Source organism: Biomphalaria glabrata, chromosome 10 (assembly GCF_947242115.1).
Source record: "Biomphalaria glabrata chromosome 10, xgBioGlab47.1, whole genome shotgun sequence".
Taxonomy (NCBI): Eukaryota; Metazoa; Mollusca; class Gastropoda; family Planorbidae; genus Biomphalaria; species Biomphalaria glabrata.
The window spans coordinates 31,058,866-31,072,082 of NC_074720.1; the positions used below are offsets into that span (position 1 = coordinate 31,058,866).

Consider the following 13,217-nt stretch of genomic DNA (forward strand, 5'->3'; position numbering starts at 1 on the left):
GAAATTCGAACCTAGGACACCCGGTTCAGAAGCCAAGCGCTCAAACACTCAGCCACGTCCCCCCCCCTCCCCATGGTCTCATTTTTCTGCAGCCTGGTAACCATACTCTCACACAAGAGGAGTTAAACATAACAAGGAAAGGAATTAACTGCTTTTGAGTGGGCTGTAAACGCAAGCAGGGCCGGATTTAAGTAGGCGGAGGCCCCGGGGCAGGATTTTTGTGGAGGCCTTTACACTTTTTGAAAGCTTTAATGAAAATCCACTTAACAATAGTAATACTTATTTCTAAAAGCATGCCCTATTTTATAAGAAAGAACTATATATAGTGCTTGAGAGAAAGTGAACAAAAAAAATGTTGAGAAACAGATTAGGACAAGGAATCAAATTTTAGAAACAACTCGACACAGAGCTCGCATTTCAGCGATACAGCTACCAGCTTACATTTGACTTTATCACCCAGGTCCCTATATATATAGGCTACAAAAACCTTTCAAAGTCAGTAGACAGTATTTACTCTGGACCGATATGGTCACCAATGACCGTGTTTACATAACAACACCCACACTTACTGTTTCAGAAAAAAATTATTATTTATAGAATCTATTCTATGCTTCTACCAGACCAGACCCTGTTTGTGTTTTCCTGTTTAATTAAATTACCAAGTTGAATTTGGGGGTGGTTCTTGTTGCAAAAATAAAAATGTAGACTTTTGTTTTTTAGTGCCTGTCACAAAATATTTGAAGAGACGTATTTTGTGATCAAAATGCGTAAGTACAGAAGCGAGAGGTCTTAGACATCTAGATCTATATAGGGCACTCCTTTAGGAATTTTGTTTCTCCAATGGACACCAGACCTAGTCTATACTCTCTATGCGGATAGGCCTCTGATTGTCAACATCCGGATCCAAAAATAGCTTTCTCGTCATAACGTTATCAAGCAGAACAAAATCCAGACTAATGTTTTGCTAAGGAGTGAAGTCTTTTAGCAAACAACCTAAACTTCGTCAAATTTGTCTAGACTAATCTAGATTCTGGCTAGATAGATCTAGATTTCTATCTGTAATCTACTGTTTCTAATTTCCCAATTATGGATAAAGCATCTGGTAAGTAACTTAACATTTAATGATTTTTATGATTTAGATCTACTATTTAGATCTAGATCTAGTACTATCATAACTAGATTTATGAATTTATGACTATGTGACGTAACTCAGTATGTCTATGATTATGATTATTATTTAGAATCACTAAGAATCTACTAGATCTAGATTTCTAGATCTATGACTATAGATCTAGATCTATATTCGAATTCGAGTATAGTAGTCTTTATCTAATCTATATATTCTAGTATAGTATTAAATATTAATATAGATCTATTAAATTCTATTAGAATCTGACATACTCATGGTGCTGACAGTACTCAAGAGTACTATATTTAGAGCAAGACCTATAATAGTATAGATAGCGACTATAGTCTCTATAACTCTCTAGATCAGTGATGCCCACGACGTGGTTTCATCCGGCCTGTCGAAACGTCAGTACAAAGTGTAAATTATTCCCCTTTAAAAAAAATGTGAATTATGTATCTTTACCTGCTGTGTTAGGGCCTTGACTTTTTATCTGATGGATTAGTATCATGACATTTAAAATCTACCAGGAAAAGTGAACGGATCTATAGATGCTTTTTTTGTGGAAGATGATAATAAACATTGCCAACATATTGGTTTTGTAAAGTGTGGCTGTTATAAAGCACAACAACATATAAACGGAATATAAAACATTCTTAGTTTGAGCCACGAATTAAAGATTATTTAACTATGTGAATATTTAATAGAAATAGATAAGAAAGTGAGTCGTTGGTAAAGCTATCTAAAATGTTGCTCAAATTTTAAATAGAGAAAACGAAGTCGATTTCCGACGCGGAAAAAAAAAGATGAACCTCTAATAAGCAATTAATTAATGTAAGTACTAGATCCACAAGTTTCTATTAAATTTGTTTCATGTTAATTTCATATTGTTTTGTACATTTTCAGTCATGTGGCCCACGACACAAGTGTCGGAAATTAAAACGGCCCGCAGGTTGATTTAGGTTGGGCATCACTGCTCTTGATCTATGATATACTATATTATATAGATCTATGTCTAGACCTAGGTGGTCTTCAAACTTTTTAGACCCACTGCCCCCTTTTCTTATATTTTCTCTTTGAACAATCCAACAGCGCCCTCGCCTTTGAATCAAGAAATGATAATTTCTTTCATTGCAGTTGCATGTTCATTTCATTCAATTGCTTTAGATGCCTCCCATGTGAAACAAATACTTTTTTTTTAAAACCATTGAATCTTTAAGTCAAAGCAAATGGATTAATTTTCCTGTTTCTCCTAAAAATTGAAAATTGTATTACAGAGAATGTCTGTCTATAATAAACAGGGCTTATATTGTTTTCTATTCATTTGTTGAAAGATGTGCACATTTTTTAAATTGGTTTGTATTTTATTTACAGTTTGAATGTATGGGCTAAAATTTCTAGCATCAAGATTGTGATTGTACACATTTTTGGATATGTTGTCTCATTCTGTTGTGTCTGGTTCTGAGTAAAAAACTTATGCACTGATCATGTTGAGATAGCTTGTAATAGGCATCCTTTTTTTTTGTAATTGGAGTGTAAACTGGTCAGGATTCTCATTTATTCTACACTCTATCATTTTCATCATTTTTTTCTGGGTAAAGAGGAATTTTCATTTGTTTGTTCATTCTTCCATCTTTGGCTAGTATGCTATTTCATTGCTTTCTAATTCAATGTGTGCTGAAATCCATTGAAGAACAGTTTCCTGAGTTGCTTTTTTTTTTCATGCTTTGAAGGACTGTTTGTCCTGCACCAAATCATTCTTCTTCAAATTAAACACATTCTGAAAAATCTTCTTGTAATAATTTTTTGTTATATTTTGACAGCTCCACCAGGGTACAATGAATATGAAGTAACTGCGAACACTCAGCAAGCGCCACCACCAACATATCCAGTTTATCCAACTCAAGGCGGCTACCCACCACCGGCAGGTTACCCAGGATACTATGGACAGCCCCAACCAGGGTACATCCCACCCCAGCCAGGATATGGTCAGCCGGTGCAATATGGACAGTATGGAATGCACCAGCAAAACAACATAGTAGTGAGTATTACACAATTGAAAAATTCACACCCATTAGCTGTTAGCCTGAGCAGTTTTTATTGGGACTGGATATTTATTTTAATCTCTACAGATTAAAAATGTTAATATTGGGATGTTATTGTTTTGCTGTTTGTTTCAGGTAACACAACAGCCTGGTTCTCAACAAGTTATTGTTGCGCCTTACAGAGATCACATGACTGCTGCTATTTTGGTGACGTTGTGTTGCTTCTGGCCAACAGGGATTATTGCCATTATGCGTGCCAGTGATGTATGTATATAGATAGGTTGTTCTACTGAACACATTTCATCTTTACCTAAGTATTTCTTTTTTAAATTCTTTTGTCAGACTTATATTGTTTGCTAATGTGGCTGTCTGGCCAAGTGGTATGTGTGCTGGACAATAATTCAGTGTTGTCTATAATTGGCTGCCTGGTCGAGTGGTATGCGTGCTGGACTGTCATTGGGATTCGCCTATGGTCCCGGGCTCATACCCTGCCCATTGCCATCCCCTGTCATGCTGCGGGAGTCTTGGACTAGAATGTAAATTATCTTCAATTCTGAAGGAACATCCGAAACATGGTGACCGGTCATTTCATCCCCGGTCACTTCATCCCCGTCATTTCATCCCCGTCATTTCATCCCTGGTCACTTCATCCCCGGTCATTTCATCCCCGGTCATTTCATCCCCAATTAAATATTTTATATATAAATATGATTATGTAGAATGCTTTTTGACATTTTATGACTTGTTACTAATGCGTTTATAGAGTTTCCTCTTCCACTTTGTTTTCTTAATGAGAAATCTTATTGTAAATCTGGGTGTACATAGCTATAGCGCTTTTATTGGATGTGGGGGTTGTAATATCATAATATTATCCGGATCGAAGGCCAAGTAAAAAATCATTTGAGAGATAGAAGTGCAATTAGAATAATTATGATCATGCCGCTGATAACTTATCATCAAAGGCCAAGGTGTGATGCAAGTAGAGGAAATCTTTTGAGAGATAGAAGTGCGATTACAACAATTATGACCGTGCCGCTGATAACTTATCATCAAAGGCCAAGGTGTGGTGGAAGTACGACCATGTTTCACTTTATTTTATTTTTCAATAGTTCTTTCTTGAAAATGGGCGCGTCATTTTTAGCCTTGAAATAAGATTGTTTTTTTTTCTAATAAAGGCGGAGTTCACCCATCCTCGTGATATCATGTCGCCAGTATAAGTTTTGCTTTAAACATTAACGTGTTACAGATTTGTCATTTAAATAAAAAATGAATACATTAAATATTCCTCACTTCATGATTTTTAAAATTACAATTAGTTGGATAAAAATGATCAGATGATGAAAATATCAGGGGATGAAATGACCAGGGGATGAAATGACCGGGGATGAAATGACCGGGAACCCCGAAACATGTAAAACAAAAAAAATGTCAAGATGGAAAGACAGCTACAGTGTGTGCTTTTTTGTTGTCTATTGTTCATAACAGAAATCTTCTAAATATAATAGCACACTGTAGTATAGTTTGGCAAATGACCCTTGTTTCTCTATTATTAAGTAGCTTACTTATGATTTCAAATAAGAATATTTAGTTCAGAACAATTTAGATTTTTCCTCAAATTGGATTTTCAAAAATCCACAATATTTGTATTTTGTCTAATTTTGTTCTACTTTTCTTAATCTCTATGAGTTGGCTCTTAAGTCTTTTACTTAGTTGTTTTACCCACTTCTTGCTTCAATTTTATGACTTTCGTGGTTCTAGGAAGTTTGTTGTTGATACATGGATGTTGGGTCGTAACTACAGAAAGCTAGTCCAACTAAACTGTTGTAGGTCTATCTTAATGCCGAACTTGAATAAGACTTGCTCTTAGTTCTTTTTAAACAAAAATGAAAGTAACTTTTATTGGTAAATATACATGGTCATTATCAATGTAGAGATGTATATACATAACAACAAAAGAGTAATAATAAACTATTTAAACAAAATACAAAAACATTTTTCTGTCATTATTAATAGCCTCAACGTCAAATGACTGATTTGGGGTTACACCAGGATACATTCAGCCTATACATACAAACATGATTTAAGGGGTTACTGGAGTGCGAAATTTATTTTTTTTATTTTTGCTTTAACTTAATAACTATTGTTATATTATATCATATGACAACTCAATAATAAAAAATATATATTGAATGTTGTCTAATGTTTCCGGGTTGCCATGGTAATGGCGGCCATCTTGAAAATAAACAAACATTAGTTCATATACGAAAATTCTAAAATTTTTCAAGATAGATAAATTTCAAAGCTAAAAATACTTACACCTTAAAGTATAAAGGTGGCTAGAAGGAGCTAGCTAGATTTTATACATTTTCCCTTAGTATTGTGCATTTTATGATTTTTTAAAAAAGGGTGATTTTTTTCCTGTAAAATGCATCCACATTTTTTTTCCCAAAAGATCATATATTAAAAACTTCTTCAGCTAAAGTCATTAAATCTACCTGATTCTCTGTATTATTTATCTCTGAATATGTGTACCAAATTTGACACATTTATCTCTATTAGTTCTAGAGATTTTAGAAATATGTTACAGGGGGGGGTCACAAAAAATGCATTCACTCAAAAACAGTGAATTTGTATTAAGAAAAATATGGAAAATAGTGTTCACCATGCATCATTAAAATGCTTTTTTTCAATAAAAAATGCTATTTTTTAGAAAATTTTTGGTGCCAGTTTATAAAATACATGTCCACCTATTTAATTACACCAAAATTGAAAAATCAATTTTTTTACCCAAAAACGGATCCAGTAACCCCTTAAGTGTAAAATAAAAGAATTTCTCTACTAATGATTCATTATTAAATTAATATTTTATGTTTCATTTATGGATGAACATTATTAATCTCCCTGGAGAAATCTCATAACCATAAAATATAAGTTAATGCTTTTAATTAATAATATATTTTTATTTTCTCTAAAAATATAGGCTCGTAGTGCCATGGCTCGTGGAGATGCTGCCTCTGCTGCTTCCTATTCCAGGTCTGCAAAGAGCATGGTCACCATGAGCATTGTCATTGGTGTCATCAGCCTGGTCATTGTGGTCATTATACTTGGCGTTTACTTTGGTCTCCTCATGTCTTCTATAAACAGATTTGATTAAATCATCAAGATATACGAAGGTTGGATAAAAAAAAATAAATTGTAATGCATTAACTGAGTGCAAAGTAAACATTGTGATAGTTGTGGCTTAGGACTTGTACAGATTGGCTAGTTTTAAGAAAACTGTACTTGTACCAAATATATTGAAATTCTTTCTGTTCAATCAAAATTTTTTTGCTATACTTACCAAAGCGTTGAAGGATAGCAATATTCACATGTAGTTCTTATTGTATATAGTTCTTGTTACTCGGTCTTAAACGTTTATTAGGGATAATTAAACCATTGAAATTCTTGTCTTGTTTTATGTTATACTTGTGTACAGTCGCCAAAGATACCATTAAGTTGAAATGAATCAATGCTAATATAGCTAATAGTTTTTAAGATTAAATATCAGAAGATAATTAGTACAGTCATGAACATTTTTTTATTTTTTAAAAATAATTTTTTGAAGGATGATTTTTGTTTTTTAAATATTTTTATATTGACACACTTGATGATCAAAGACAAAATCTTGCCATATGAATGCTTTTTTTTTTTGTTAATATATTTTTTTTTAAACATTAAAACCCTTCAAACGGTTTGGAATCAGTTTAATTGTAAGTGATATTTGAATAAATTTTATTTTTTCATAAGTTGTATTATCCAGTCAATCTATTTGACTTTCTTCAAACTTTGCTTTTATATTATCATGTCTCAAAACTTGACAAAATGTTCAGCTGTCACAGTTTATCACCTTTGTCTCTAAAGTTTATTAATACCTTTTTTTTTTCTTGATACTGTATACTGAGGGCTGTTGTATTATTGTATTTTTACTAAGTCTTGTTTCACATGACCTGTACATGGTTTTAACCACTTGGAAAAATAAAATAAAATTGGAGAAGACTATGGGAGTTTTCGTACTACTCTGTGATGGTAAAATGGCTGTATTTTGCTACTAGGCTAGAAGGTTGCCATCCAAAGCTTTGGGCACAGTGACCTGTGTGACTAAATACATGCTTTCTAGCTTATTAGCTTTCGGTCATAGAGAGATGAGCCAACCTCAAAGCAGTTATTTGTCTGTTATTCATTGTACACAAGACTCACTGCAAATGAAATAAATAATGTAAAATGTGCAGTTGGAAATTGCAAACTCCTGTCTAGTATGAAAACAACATAGTCATCATTGCCTGGGGCAGAGGCCACCAATCGGCTTACTCCAGGCATCTTGGTTCTGGACGAATTTCTCCAACTATTCCCATATATTGCCTATCTGCTTGGCATTTGCTTCCAAATTGCAGTGTCATATATTCCTGGCCATCCCCTCTTCTTCTGAGGAACTGTGGCAATGAACCAAGCAGCAGCCCATGGAAGTAGATGTCCCTTAGAGATGCTGGAGATGGATAGGTCTTACCCTTTGCAAGCTTGCATCCAACACATCAAGGGAATCCTTCACCTGAAATACTGGCACAACAAAAACATTTTTTTTTTCGACAAATGTGTGAAACAAGCTTAAGGCAGTCTGAACTTTCCATTTCATGACCATGACACAAAATAAGATCAGCTGTGACAGTTAGTGTCAGCTGTGACAGTTTAGTGTCAGCTGTGACAGTTAAGTGTCATTGCCTCAATTCTATTCAGTCAAAATGTTTAAACTTTATTATCCAGGGCTGTTGTGTTATTGCCCAGCCCGTACGAAATACATATATATACCATATTGTAATACATTGAGTCTTGCATTTAAAAATTTTTTTTTAAAAACATTGTTATCAATTCTTCTTGTTTTTGTGAACTTTAAAACATAATGCAATAACACAGTCATTATATGATAATCTCTTTGTCGTTTTCTTTCCTTGAAATTGTTTGTTTTAACATTTATGGGCCAAACAGAATCTAAATGTTATTATATATTTTTATTAATATAATTCAATTGTAATATTACTATTATATACATACACACATGCATTGTAGTTTTCAAGGATTTTAAAAATTGTTTATACTTAGTAAGGCTTCATAGTTTTGGAGACCAGCAATTAAAAAAAAAATTGTAATGTCACAACTGTTTAAGAAATTTTATTTTAATTTTTTTTTTAACAGTACTTATAAGTTAATAGTATTTAACTCTTTCTTTCTGGAATTATTTTCCACATTGTGATGGAAATATTCATTTTGTTCATTTGTGTTATTAAAGAAGAATGCATGCTCTTTTTATATAACACAAATTAAAGTTTGTAAAACCAAAAATTAATTAAATTTAATGGGCTCAAATCAACGTTAGTATTGTCTGTTAGGAGAGAAAGAGTTAATAGATATCCACAAGCTTTGCTGATATTCTTTATAGGTGCACACACGATTAGGAAAATATAATATATTTTATAATGCAAAGACCAGACGTATGGTATCTAAATAGATATTCAAACATGAAACTCTAAATCTCATGATAAAATCACAAAGTAATATGTGAAGCCTGACATACTTTATAAAATAGCTCTTATAAAATTATGTCCAGATTTAAGGATTTTTTTTTTTGAGTCATTGTTACATTGTGCCAGTAATTTTATTTAATATTACTTTTATTATATGAAGCATTTGTTGTGTATAGACCCATTTTATTGTCTTATATGGGCTACAACAGTTCTTTTTTAACATCAAATAAGTTTCCACTAGTCAATTCTTTATATACATTTTGACATGTTTCATTTGAATGTTAGTAACACTGAATCTTGGTTTCCTTTTATGGAAGATCTGAAATTATTTTGAAAAAATGTTTTTCACCCTGATAAAAACAAATTTGTGTAGTTACATAAATTATGATTTTATTTTGTGTTAGTGTTAGTTTTTTTGTGTGTGCAGTATAAATAATCATGTTAATTTAATCCACCATAAAATCATGAAATTCTGCCACTTATGTACACATACACAGAGGTATTTTGTCTCTTTCATGGAATTTACAAATTTCAGTGACAAAGCTAAAAACATCAGAGTGTTGGTTTTTTTTTTTTATTTATTGCTTTTTTTGTGTGCTATTAGCCTCAACTTAAACCAGAGAAAGTTGTACATCATCATGTTTGAGATGAATGTTTACAGGTTGTTTTTTTTTTTGTTGAGATTTTAAAAACTGTTGAACTCTGACACCATTTATTTGCTAAACTTTAGTCACTGATTGAAGTTGACTTTAAAAAAAAAGTTACACTTTCAGCTTCAACATGCCTTAAAAAAATTCTGTACTATTCAGATCAGAATGTTTATATTTGTAAGCTGTGACCTGTACATTAAAAAAAAAGTGATTTTATTTTTTTCTCCACTGATATTTTTCACAACTGTCTCTTTTACCTTCAACAACCTTTGAACTATAATAGGTTTATGGATTTTGTATTGATTTTATTTCTCAGGAGAGATACATTAGTTTATTGTAACTCTCTGCACTGACTGAACAAAAATGAGTTTACATCCTCAAAGTTCTGAGATAATATATTTTTTCTTTTCAATGCTTTCTTCAGCTATATTTGAAAGCAAGTTGTTCTAGAAGTTCCTTACACTTGGACTAATCTTTACAAATCTCTGCTGTAGAAACCAACATGGACTATTAATTTAATACCAAAAAAAAAAACAAAAAACAAAGCCAATGTCTTGAAATTTTACCATTTGAAGGCTCATAATGGATGATTGGATTTCAATTTGCTTACATGTTTGATAATAGTTTTTGAATATCTCTTGCTGATCAAATGTATTCATATACACACTTACACTGCTGACATTGCTTTTATTTCAACTGCTTTGTTCAATTTGTTTTTTATTTTCAGAGTTAAGTCAAAGATTTTATTGCATGTTTCGGTGACTTTTGTTGGAACTGCTGTATTCCTCTTGTTTTATGTCAGATTAAAATAATATTAATAGATTTATATTGTGAGGATTATCTGTACTTAACTGTTATAATATATATATATATATATATATATATATATATATATATATATATATATATATATATATATATATATATAGTGCTGAGAAGTCAATGGCTGGAGCTAATGCCAGGTCCCATGAGACCCCATGGGCATAGTGAGACATTTCTGCTGGAGGTCAGTTTTGAAACACTCCTCATCCCTTTAAGTTTCTTGATGGTCAAATTAATTCAAGATTTTTAGGGGTCATACTGTATAGTAATGTGTTTTCCATCTTGAAAGATAGGGCAATATCCTGGTATTATATGGACTGTTACATGACACCCTGCTCGTTAACTGTTTGGCCAAAGAATTAGATGACCTTAACATTATCTGTCCTATAGATTGCAAGGTCTGAAAAGGGAACTTAGCTTAATATGGACCATTAAGACTAAATATACCAACCGAAAAAATTGGCTCATAAAAATTACAATTCCTTTTATGTAAATGGATTTTTCAAATTTTGGACCTAAAAACAATCAGATATCACACCACATATTAATTTTGTTTTCGTAACAAATTACAGAGTGTGTACTTGAATGATTATAAAAATATATATAGTAAATCTAAATGCAACAAAGAATTCAGAAGGAAATTTTACATGTTTCATAATATTTAATAGATAGTTTTGTTTCATTTTGTTGTAGTACCTCTTTCTATCTCTCACTATAACTCTAAAGTCTACAACAGGTTTTTAAATCAACTGCATGTTTGCTCAAATTGAAGGGAGAAATACAGTGTTTTATTTCCTGAGAAGGTTGTTGTTGTTTTTTTTTGCTGTGAATTGGATTAATATATTCAGGCAATTATTTTAAGGGCTTGTTTTAAGAAATGTGATTTTAGTTTTTGTGATTTACATTTTATTAGTTTAGTTGTAAAGAGTAACCATTATCGATATAATGTTTTTTTTGTGCACATACAATTACACATAGTTAATTAACTAATTGTTTTTAATTTTTTTTTTCTATAGATTCTTGTGTTGTCAGGTGAAAGAAGTAATTATGCAAAATTTTAGCTTAATTATAGTTGGGTGTGGGAGAAATGATGTGTACAAACTTTTTGACAGACAGAGTGAGCAGATATAGGTTTTGTAAAAAGAAGAGATTGCAAAGAAAGATAGATAGGCTTTTAGTAATATTGAAATTATATATATTTTTTTTTCATTTTTTGTTATGCTCAATCAGTAATGTGATTGTTGTTGTTTTTTTGTAATTATGTAATTAATGCCCTAGTGATCGTTTGAAATCAAAATTATCTCTATGTGCCACTTTATTTTAATTTGAAATTGATGTTATAACAATCAACTCATCATTCATATTTGTGTGCATTTTATTTTGTTTCTAGTCAAATCCTTGACATACAAATTTCTTGTGTTTCTTGAATGTTCAAAAAGCTTTAATCTTTTCTTCTCCTGGCTCTTAGTTTGATGTACCCATGATCCTCAACATTGTGATGTTTGATGAGTTCCCCTAATCTTGTTTTCATTTGACTTATACATGTCATTAAAAGGTTTGTTGTAGTTCAGATCAAAGTTTGTATTTCTTGATGAACTATGTTTTTTGTCTTGTTTGTTTTTTTAATACGTCACGGCACAAAAAATCGAATAACTTGAAACTTTATATGAAACAGAACAACACAACTTTAGCGGCCCTTCTATTGGTTTTGTGTGATCTGTCTGTCTGTCCGTGCTGTTTAGATGGTTAAATCTAGAAAAAATAATGAAAATCTGTTATCATGATATTTTATATCTTTCAAGGTAATTGTTCAACTGTTACTTTTTTTCTTTTCTGACTGTAAAATGATTAGTTTTTTTTTAATTTACCATGCAAGCTGTTTGTTTTTTTTTCTTAAAAATACACCATTTTTACAACTATTCATTAAAAAAAAAAAAAAAAAAAAAAAGAGAGAGAGAGATTGTAGGCCTATTTATACTACAAAAAAAAAGGGTGGGGATTTTCCTGTAAATTTTGTTTTTGTGTATGCTGACGGTTTTGTGTATTTCTAAAATAATGGTATAAAATATTTTTATTACTAAATTAAGGTTGCTGGTCACTTCATCCCCGTTCACTTCATCCCCGTTCACTTCATCCCCGGTCATTTCATCTCTGATCATTTTACCTAACAAATAGTAATTGTAAAGATCATGAAATGAGCAATATTTAATATATTTATTTTTTATTTAAAAGACAAAAAGTGTAACACGTTAGATATGAATAAATTTTAAATGCCATTAAAAACTAAAGAAAAAAAAATAGTATGTATAAATATAAAGGTACATCAATAAGATAGATAACCTATCGATTGTAAGTACAAACTTTTAGAAATAGAAAAATATTTAAATGGGGATGAAATGACCAAGGACTGAATTGACCGGTCACCTAAATTAAGTATTTTCTGTCATACCAGCTACTTAGTTACATTTTAAATAGTGTTTACTTTTGTTAACAAAGAGAAAGAATTCATTTAGTAATTGATCGCCTGCTCTAGAAATTGTTACATTCTGGCAATTAGAAATACACATCAGAAACAGTAGAAATGGACATGTGTTATTTATAAAAATAAAATAAACAAAATACTAATTTAAAAGCTTGGCACATTATTAAAACTGATCTCATTTCTTTCATTTTCTCAAAATAAAGTCAACTTCCCCTTTCGGACCTTGCGATCTACGGGGCCAATGGTGTAAAGGTCATCTGTTTCTGAGGCCAACGGTTAACGAGGGTGTCGTGTGGTCAGCACAACAATCAACCACCCAACTAATGTCAGGTACCTATTAGAGCTGGGTGCACTCAAAGGTGCCCTCATGATCCCGAAATTAAAAATCCCAGTCTTCAGCAGGATTCGAACCCAGGACCCTTCGGTTCGGAAGCCAAGCGCTATACCACTCGACCACTCCTCCAATTTTTTCATATTTAATAAGAATATTTCAACAAAAAGCTATATTTTTTTCAAATGTGAAGTTCCCCCACCCTT

At 31.8% G+C, this 13,217-nt stretch overlaps 1 protein-coding gene across 1 annotated transcript; it reads left to right on the forward strand.

Annotated features, from left to right (window-relative positions):
• The first annotated feature begins 918 nt into the window (after positions 1-918).
• On the forward strand, positions 919-11,363 carry LOC106051727 (proline-rich transmembrane protein 1-like). The gene is made up of 4 exons (XM_013206930.2): positions 919-1,102; positions 2,950-3,167; positions 3,307-3,435; positions 6,152-11,363. Exons 1-4 carry the CDS (start codon positions 1,087-1,089, stop codon positions 6,323-6,325), a joined length of 537 nt encoding a protein of 178 aa, XP_013062384.1. The 5' UTR covers positions 919-1,086; the 3' UTR covers positions 6,326-11,363.
• The last annotated feature ends 1,854 nt before the right edge of the window (positions 11,364-13,217 follow it).